Source organism: Aptenodytes forsteri, unplaced genomic scaffold (genome assembly GCF_000699145.1).
Source record: "Aptenodytes forsteri isolate BGI_AS27 unplaced genomic scaffold, ASM69914v1 Scaffold229, whole genome shotgun sequence".
Lineage (NCBI taxonomy): Eukaryota > Metazoa > Chordata > Aves > Sphenisciformes > Spheniscidae > Aptenodytes > Aptenodytes forsteri.
Genome location: NW_008795863.1, coordinates 4,341,134 through 4,351,535, shown reverse-complemented (window position 1 = coordinate 4,351,535; position 10,402 = coordinate 4,341,134). Strand labels below are relative to the sequence as shown.

Here is a 10,402-nt window from a genome sequence, read left to right as displayed (position 1 = left end):
GGTCGCGGGGGGTGGGCAAGACCATCCTCATGGAGCGCTTCACCGACGACACCTTCTGCGAGGCCTGCAAGTCCACCGTGGGTAAGGAAGCCCGCCGGGCCGTGCCCGCCCCGTCCCGTCCCGTCCCGTGGGAGGGGGGTGTCCTCGACCCTGTGCTCGCCGTGCCCACCCTGCCGCCCGCCCCGTGGAAACACGGGGCTCGGTTTGGCGGCCGCCTTCCCCGGCCGCTCTCTCGCCTTTCCCTAAGTGTGGGCCCTCCTGCCCACATGCCGGCCCGAGGCTTTCCTCTCAGGGGCCTTCCAGTCCTCGTCCCCTTCAGGGTGTGTGGTGGTCCCCTTCCCACCCAGCCTCTCGCCTGGCAGAGCAGGGTTGCGTCGCCCCGGTTGGGTTGCTCGGCCGCAGGAGTTGCTGGAGACGCCATGTACTGCTTCGCAGTGGGAAGCTCACGGGGTTTGTGGCGAGGCAGCCCTTGGTGTCAAAGTTCCCAGCTCTTGATGGAAAGATCGTGGAGGCCCTAATTATCCTTGCAAGTTTTGAGAAGGTGTTGGGTATCCTGTTTCAGTCTTACTAACAACAAGCAACGCAGTTTAAAAAAGAAAAAGGGATGGTTGGTAAAACGGTTTATTGTGCCCAAGTCTTAGATGTTTCGTGTAGGGAAACAGAACTATTTCAGGAGTTGAAAAGTTGCACGGTGTGTATTCAGTGTAGTCAATGGCACTTCAAATACTATTCCAGACCATAGTCTGATTAACTCCAGATTGCTGTTATGCCTTCATCAAGAAACCCTCCATGATGTTAGATTTGAGGAAGTTAATGTTTTGTTTCTTGAAGAGTATCCCTTGAGCACACTGCATGTTTTGCTCCTCACACAACTAACCGGAGAGCAGCCTCCCAGTTCTGTAGGATGCTGTCTTATTCATGGTTTAGTCATCTGTACGAGTCTTGGAGGTAATTGGATGCCTGCTGTCTTTTAATGCACAAATGTGTAAAGGGAGGAAAACAAGCTATTTAGGCTGCATTGTTATTATAGTCCTGTCCTTGGAGTTGAACTCTTGAGTATTGCAGCAAGGCAGTTGTTAAGTCTGTGTCACTGGAAAGTATGTGTGCTTAGCTTAATTGTAGCCTGGAACGTGAGGAAACGTAGCATCTGATGGAAAGTGATTGTATTGCCTTTTAGAAACTGAATTATTACTATCCAAAATTATCTTCCTATGACAAAATAATACACAGTTACTCTTACTTTAGTTTTAATGTGTATTTTATCAGTTGTTTCATTCTTTCCTAGGCCCTCTAAAAATCCAAATCTAGTAGTGCAGATTAGTACTGTTAGTGTCGATACTTTTTTTTTTTAAGTTGGTAACTTAACCTCATAGAAGTTAGAAAGATAGTGGTAGCATATCAGAGGCATAATACTCAAGTGATGTGTTGTAATGAAGAAATGCTGATGGCTTCTGTAGACAGACAGGTTTAATTAAATATATGGTAGTTGAGGAAATAGAACTAATAGTGGAATGTATTCTTTATAAATTCTCCAGATCTATATATTGTTTTGAACTCACGTGCATCTTCTTTGTGTTGACCTACATTAAGGCTTCCTTCAAGGCTGGGCTTCTCTCTGTAAGTTAGGGTTAGTTTCCTGATGTGAATCTTGAGAAGTGAGAGGAAGTACTCTAGATCCCAGTCCAGACTTCCAGTCTGGTGCCTTGTAAGCAAAACTGATTTGTTAGATAACTGAGACAGTGATTGAAGCGGAGAAGCTTCCTTATTTTAGAAAAGAAACAGAAAATAAATGGTGGTATGCTGCTAGACAGAAGATTATGTAATGTTTGATGTACAAAGTGTGCCAACATAAAGCAGCATAGGGAAATCAACTTGTGCCAAAATACACGTAGAAAGACTTGACAGTAATGGCATTCTTTCAAAGTCCTCTGACTAAACTTGAGAGCTGTTGAGATTCCCCCAGATCTTTTGACTGCTAAATGAAAGAGCTTTTCACAGTCAGCTTGCTTTTTTGCTTACTTTTAGAGTAAGAAAAAGTAACCTATGTAGATTGAAAATAACCCACACTCCAAAATGACCTGACTTTGATACAGTTGAAATCATAAAGCTCTTTCTTCATCACCACTTAACTCTAGTGGTTTTCAAGAATTGCAAGTGGAGAATGTGTTTTGAAACATTGTTGAAAACCCTGTGACTGATCCAGTTTCAGAGGAAATTACGTAAACTGAACATACCTTGAGATTAAATTTGAAAAGACTGTGTAACCAAACGAATGACTAAAATTTGCTGCATCTACCTTGTATTAGCGAAGCTGTATTTTAAATGGAATGCCAGAATACATATTTACTCCCTTACCTTGATATTAATGGTCTCAACCTTACGTTTATGTTTTTATACTAAACCACTGGAAGTACAGGCAAAACAGAACAATATTTAACACCTTAACCTTTTGTATGAAAGCGTACAGGCTACTCAGAGGTCTTCTCCGATAGTGGAAGAATTGCAAATGTCCAAAACCTTTGGCTGTCTCCTGGCCCTAAGTGCTGCTTAGGATAATAAGGCCATGTCACTGAAAAGTGGAGTGTTTCTGCTGAAAAGGGGAGGTGTGGATTCAATTAAAAAAGATACAGTATTTTAATGCTAATTTAAGAAAACTACATTGCCAGATTGGTAAAGTAAATTCTGTAATAAAAACACAACATGTCTTCAGTCTCATCTCAAAATACTGAAGTTCTTTGAAAGTGTTCAAAAATAGCTTGGCAGATTTCAGCACATTATTCATAACGGCACACTGTGCTGTTGATCTAAAATTCTTTTGATGTATTTATTTTGGGCATTAAATTAGTTGCATAGAATATTGTGTCTACTTAATCTGCTGTTTACATAGTACTGAGCATACTCAATATGCTCAAATATTTACTGATTTTTGCATGTGGTTGTCAGATGAGAAATAGATGTTGCTGTTTACAATTTTATGTGCTAGGTCTGAATGTTCTTACTATTAGGTTATAATTTATTTTTATGACTTGTTTGGGCAAAGAAATTGTTTTTTTGAAATGTTCCTCTGTATGTGCAATGATGTAAAATTACTCTCTTCGTGCCAGTGTTAAATCCAGAGTAGTTAAGGTAACTTCTTTTCCGTAAGGGAATAATGCTTGTGTGAGGGTAATATTGGCATCATACTAGCTTTGTCAATAAACATAAATATACACACACTTTTTCTTTTAAAATGAAATGTGATCTCTGTTTATGATTTGTTACCTGACCCCCATGCACCTGCATTATTCACACAGGAGCAGAATCCAAAACTATCTATTTGAGGTTTTTCAGACTCTTGGCAATTAAAAGAAGTATGCCAAATTCGGCATGGAAAAGGATGATCTTTCCAAAGGTAGTGGCTAAATACTCATTACCACATTTGTGAGAAGACTCAAAGATGGGTGGTGAAGGAAGAGTGCTTGTCTTTGCTTCTTCCCCCCTCCTCCCTCTTCCCCCCCACCCCCAGTAGTTCTTATCCTGAAAGAAATACATCTTAATTCAGATCACCATAGTGGTGATGTTACAACTTATATAAATTATAACATTTTTAATTTTTTAATTATTAGTTTTTAATAATGGTGCTATCTCACCCTCTTTTTCATCAGAGTCCCTTTATTTAATAGTGAAAGGCCTCTGTTCTCTTCCCAGCATCTGTCCAACTACTGCTCAGTCTCACGGTTGTCTGTCCTGCTTGCATCCACCAAATCTCAGCTCATTCTCAATCTCTGCTGTTTTTTCTTCCGTGACAGATCTACAAAATTCCTGTACTCGGCAGTATTTCCTGTCTGTCTAATTTTGCCGCAGACTTTATGCTTCTCTCTGGGTTTTAATCTCTGAACCTGAGGTTCCTGCTCACCCAAACCTGAGGCCCTGCACTGACTCGCCTCTCAGGCAGCTGACTCTCCTGCTCCCTCAAATCAAGTTGAGCTCCTTGGTTTTTCTTTTACGTGCTGGCTTAGCATGTAAAATTTCTGAGGCCTAGTCTTATCCTTCAGCTGTTTTCCACCAGGTCTGAAAGCATCCCAGGAAAGAGGCCTTGACCTTGATAATATCAGAGCCGTTTGGGTGCCTCGTGCATTGCTGGCTCCTTTTAGCAGCTATTCACAGGAAACTACAGTACCGCTTGTAGTAAACACTAAAGCTTCCTGAAGTCCTGGTTTATGAGCAAAATCATGGGTAGAGCTACTGAGCTAAGTTTGTAATGGGAAGTTCTGTTGTGGATCAGGATGGGAATGTTGTGACCCGTGATCTGTTTCGGACTAATTGTAGCCTGTGGGATCCAGATCAGTGGCATGCAAATGCACTGTGGTGCAAGATGTGACTTCACGAAAATGCTCTTTGACCTTGTTTCACTTTACTTTGATGTTAGTGTAAAATGGTATGTAAGTTGGGAACACATTAGATTTATGGAGCTCTGTAGCTTTTTCTTCCAAGCAGCCTTTTCCCTATCAGTTCTTTTTAAAATACCCATGTCCATGCAAAATGCCTAACATCTACCAAATAAACAATAGTGATGGTGAAAACTTTAGGTTTATCTTTTATCAGAGCAATCTTAAGTAAGGCAGCTTCTGGTTTTAATATATATACACATACATATGATATATAAATATATACATTTTGGGGTTTCTGTCACAATTCAAACCCTTTCTTCGTTCTCTTTATCCTTTAAAAATGTGGACTAACAACATAAATGTTAACTTTCATTCCTATAACTTGTCATATAACATAATTATATTCACTTAAAGGTACCAGCCTATTCATTTTAAAAGTATCAATTGGTCCTTTTTCAGAGCTGCCCTTTAAGTTGCTCCTCAGTTTTCTAGTTACCTAGTCAGTATTTATTCTCACAAGCACTGTAAACAGGGTATATGACTTACTAACCATTTGAAAAATAATTTTTTCAGTAAATCATAATAAAAATTATGTTTTAAAAACAACTTTAGTAATTTGATGTCATCTGAGATGAAGAACAATCTACATAAAATTTTCAGAAAAGCATCCTGCAACAGCTAGAAGAACACTTATCTTTTTGCTACACTTGTTGTATGTGCCTGTGGGCTCTGACAAGTATAATTAATTTTAATTTTTCTGTAAAGTTGTTTTTTTTTTTCCCCTTCCATAAGATGGCACTGAAAACTTAGTTGGGGTGGGAAGAGGGACGAAAGGGTAGAAATAGATGTCTCTTGCTTTACCACATCATGACGATGTTGCAGTAAGATGTCCTTGTTTTATACCCAAAATCAGCTCTGTACTCAGAGAAATTTTTGCTGTTGTACGAAAAAAGGAAGAAAGTTCTGATCAATGATAGGTATTTCTGTGAGAATTGACCCTTCTCTTATATTCACACACCCAGGGTGTTAATACCTATCTGTTGTTATATATTGGCTTTTTGGCTGGTGCAGAATAGCATGAATAAAACAAACATCCATCTCATTAATGGTGTGCTGCAATTACTTGACAAACTACAAATAGAGGAGAGCAGGAGGCTGGAAACTCGCACAGAAAACAATTTTGTCTTACACAAAACCTTAAGGTAATTAGGGAGCATGTATGAACCTGCCTCATTTGTCTTCAGTTCTGTAACCGTAAGTTTAGGAAATGCAACTTGCAACAGAAGCTTGTGTTCCCTGGAAGCTGTCTTTCACCTTTAGGAGCAATGTTGTCACTTGTAATTGACAGTAGAGACTACAGCAACTGAGAGCACCTGGCAAGTCATTGTTTGCCTTGGATGTGTTGACTAAGCATATTTTACAGCATTTGGTGTAATCAGCAGTTGTTTTCCATGCGTAATTGTTTGAGCCCTCATAAAGTAACAAAACTATATTTTAAAATAGGAAATGTAGTAGGTAGATGATATAAATTATCAGGGTTCAGGAATAGGGTTTTGGGGAGGTATGGGGATTTTAATTACCAAGAGGTTGCAAAGAAGAGTAAAATTGAAATTGACTTTGCTTTCTTCATTTGTAAACTAAATGTTACCTTCAGCTGATAGAAATACTCAGGTACTGGGCTACATCAACACTGTAGAACTGTCAGAGTCCCTAATCAGTACGCATATGAGAATACGCAAGTAAAACAACAGGCAAAATGAAGAGGCCACTTGAATGGTGTCGAATGCGGAGTTTAGTGTGCAAGGAGAGTGGAATGCAGCTGTCAGACTCAGTCTCTGCTGTGAACAGCTGAGCGCATCAGAAGCAAAAAAAAAAAACCAACTAGGCCCATATGATTCTTGGTTATGGACTTTCTTATTTGTTTCTGGGAGTTGTGAGCTTAAATGTTCACTTGATGAAAATAGTGCATGCACTATGCAGAACGATTGTGGTTTTAGTTAAACCATAAAATGGAAGAGACAGACTTTTTAGAGTGCTTTTCATCACAAAAATCCTGAAGTCTTTGCAAACTGTCTTCACTAGGCTGTCCTTAAACAAGGAAGAGGAGTAATATTCCTAGTTGTTAAGATTGCAACTATGTAACAGCATATAGCAACACTTTTACAACTTACTACTTCTGATATCCCGAGGAGTGGGAAACTTGATACCCAAAAAGAAATGCTGAACTCAGTCTCATTTTGAAATAGATTCTGCCTTTTTAAAATCAGGGTAGTACTGTTCATCAAATAAGTTTAATTTTTCTTCACGTTCAATTTTCCTTTCAGGTCAGGTAGTTGTAGACTGGTAGCTCACTATGTTTTCCTGTTCTGTAATCAGAAGTTTTGAAAATAAGTCTTGTTCAAGAAGGCACAGGGAGTCTTATTCCTTCCATGCTCCCCTTCCACCTCATTCTGCTTATCAAAATTTTGGTGCGTGCTTTTAACTTAGTACTGTAAATCATGTCAAAAGCCTACATTTTGTGAAAGGCTTTATAATTTTACTGTCCACAAGAATGTAAAGAAATAACTTCCTCCATTCTCATTGAGTTTGGAAGTACCAAGCATCTGAGATGTTTAGAAGCTGTATGTTGGACATTCAAAAATCACTGACAGTTTCCTAAAAACTCGTTATAATTACACCTTCAAAATTTAGTCGCTGCATGTATATTACCAAATCTTTTTTTTTTTTCTTCCTGTTGTTGTATCTGTTCCATTCTGGTCTGTAGCACAGTTGCCAGTTGAGATATGGGTAGACTTATTTTAGGCGAGCAGTCTCAAATGTCTGCATGTTAATCATTCTAGAATTACACGCTGAAGCTTTATGGACAACGTACTTTACCTGCCTCTAAAATAATCCCCAAACTGGCTCATGTCTGACTAATACTTAATGCTTCCCAACCTCTTTTTAAAGTCTTTACATTGATAATATGCAGTTTGAAACAGGTATTTCTGCTTTAGTGTGTGTTAAAATTAACTGCATGTCCTACAGATTCAATTAAAATAAGATACAATGGTTTTTTGTTTTTTTTTTTTTTTCTTGAAACAGTTTTTGTAACCTTCCCCTCTGCCTGCCATGTACCTTTTGTAGTTGCTTGCTTCCCCCAGAACAAGGTGGTAGAAATCAGTATCAAAGCTATTGAGCATCTTTTTATTGACTTCAGTAGTTTCTGGGTAGGTGTAAGTATTGTATTTAGTTACAGACCAGGACTAACAAAGATGGTTCTTACCTCAAGAAGCATGTGACCTCAGTCACCAGTTGTAGCAGAAGTAAGGAAATTTGTCTGTATAATGCTGTCAGATGTCCAAATTAAATAAACTGTCATAGTCTTTGAATTATATGTCTGTTCTAATGGTTAATTAGTATGCAACCTCTGAATTTTTAAACTGATTGTGTTTCTTTAAACGTGGTCTGATTATTTTTCACTGATTTAATTGTTTTGATGCAAATCACTAATAGGCCTCTGAAAATTTAATCTATTGGAATTGATTTTAGTTGGAGGGGTTTTTTTGTGCTCTGTTTGCATCTCTTTTCCCAGCTCTTTCTTTAACTTCGTTATCAGGAAACCTTGGCTTTGGAAAGTTCGCTCTGTGTGCATTAAGCAAAACAGTTTCCTCTTCCTTTTTCTGCCACTGGCAAAAAAAAAAAAAAAAAAATTGAAAACCTAAATGTAAAATGCATAGTAAGAAGTTTCTTCACTATTTGTTTTATTTCTAAACAAATTATTTTAGCTTTAAAGAAAGAGGCTAGACCCAGTTGTGTGTGTTTCAGTTTGTGCTTTAGTAGATAACTTTTAGTTCCTGTTTGGGGTGAGAAATTAATGTATTATCTGTTCTGGGCTAGTCTTCATTTTTATTGGATTTCAGTCTCAAGTTTGGAACAATCTCAAGTTTGGTTCAGTGACAAGATACGTCATCCTCACCAACTTGCCCTTATCTAGAACTTCATTAGTGCACGTCTATTTTGAGTGTCTGTTCTCTTTCTTTTAGGGCTGTTTATTTTTGAAAGGAGTGCAGACAGTTTGCTTAGCTGTGTGTTTAATACAGTTTTTAAAAAAACTTCTATTCTACTAGCCCTTTATTTTCTCTGGAAAAAGCATAGTTTCAATTGAGCTCATGCTGTAATAGATGTTTCATTTGTATGAAGCATATTTTTAATCTAAAGTTCATGTGCTATTAACAAAAACAATGTGCTTTGTATACAGTTTTGAAAATCCTTAACTAATAATCTTACCTTACACACACCACATAAGTGCTGCTGTACTTAATGCCTTATTTGACATGTATCTAGCCTGCGGGGAGAGGGCAGCAGCTCATTTGCAGTTTTAAGTCTTAGGGCAAGCTGAATCAGTATACTTTGAAATGCTTAATAGATACAAAATCAGAAACCCAAAACAGAGGCTGAGATCTGTGTTTTTGTGCCTTTTTCATTAGTTCTTATATGTGTATGGGATGTGTGTTTGGATTCCTGAAAAAGGCCTTCCCAGAGAAAAATGGGGGTCAAAGTCTGACATCCAAAATGCACACCTTTAAGTCATAAACAGAGAGGTGGTGGTCCGGATTTACTCATGGTGTGAGTGTAATAATTTTAGAAAAACTGAATGCATTGATTGCCTGTGGTCCGGGCAAGCCTGATGCATGGAGAGGAGGCCGACTTTGTAATGGGAGGGGAGATTGTGATAAGCCTTTTGGTTCCCCTCACATCACTGTGACCTGGCAGAGGGCACGCTTCAGTATGATCATAAGCACATGCGCTTGTTGGCTCCACTGGCATGTGTACATTTGGTTATTCGTTGACAATACATTAGCTAGCAGGCAAACTAGGTAGCATGCAAACCAGCAATAGTTTGCTGGTGTGGTAGCAGCTAAAGAGAGCCTTTTAAAATCCTTTCTTTTTATAAGATGTGTTGTTCAGATTTAATGCAGTTGTCAACAGTAATTATCGATTCCTCTATTTTGTTGAACTATATATAAAACCATGACCTCGGTTCTATTTGCATAATTAAGGACACATGCTTAAGTGGCTTGTTTGTGTTAGCTGTTGTTGACATCCTTTTAGGGGATACCCACCATAACTAGAGGTGAATGGTGGGGAACGTGTTGGTGTAGCTGTGCTAGTAGTGTTAACGCCAGGGCTAGTAAGTCCTGTCTGTCAGTGCATGTGTTCTAGCACACCACTGTTTGTGCAACTATATAGCTTCAAGACTGGAACAGCCTCTGGTGGGATTGAACACAGAACAAACGCGCGAGTTTAATAAACTTGGGTGTTAGTTGTGGTTTGGGATCTGCCTTAAGGGAGTAGTAACTGCAAGGACTACCAGTATCATTACAAACAGCTTGAAACTTCAAAAAATTCTGACGATGTGCCTGTACTTAACAGGTCTTAGAATCAGGTTTAACAAGGCTGAGAAAGACACATCTTGCTTAGAGCAACTGTAAATTAAGAGTTTGTTGAAGCAAGGATTTTAAAGAATTTATCAAATATTGCTGGCATCAACACTGTAGTGTTACAAAGCACTTCTTTAAAAAACCACACCATTTTCTAAGAGCAGACTTAATACCTTCTCTATCCTGTGCTGAACAGAGATGCTTAAAAGAACTGTTTGGAGTTATTTTGCTGAAGAAGGGGAGTTTGCAGCAGTTGGTCCAAATCTTCTGTTCTACAACTGCAAATATAAAGAACGTAAGACTGGCTTAGCATACGTGAATGGAAAGGTGTGGTTGTCTGACTTTCAATGTCATGTGTGACTATGTCGTGGTTTAACCTCAGTCGGCAACTGAGCACCACACAGCCGCTCGCCCACTTCCCCCCCAGTGGGATGGGGGAGAGAATCGGAAGGGTAAAAGAGACAAAACTCATGGGTTGAGATAAAGACAGTTTAATAGGTAAAGCAAAAGCTGCACACGCAAGCAAAGCAAAACAAGGAATTCATTCACTACTTCCCATGGGCAGGCAGGTGTTCAGCCACCTCCAGGAAAGCAGGGCTCCATCACGCG

General features: G+C 39.1%; 1 protein-coding gene across 1 annotated transcript in view; it reads left to right on the top strand.

Annotated features, from left to right (window-relative positions):
* The first annotated feature begins 6 nt into the window (after nt 1–6).
* RAB12 (RAB12, member RAS oncogene family) overlaps nt 7–10,402 on the top strand; it is a 26,737-nt gene continuing 16,341 nt past the window's right edge. Inside the window, exon 1 of the mRNA XM_019473352.1 lies at nt 7–81. Coding sequence (XP_019328897.1) covers nt 30–81 — 52 coding nt within the window. The 5' untranslated portion in view covers nt 7–29. The remainder of the gene's footprint in view (nt 82–10,402) is intronic.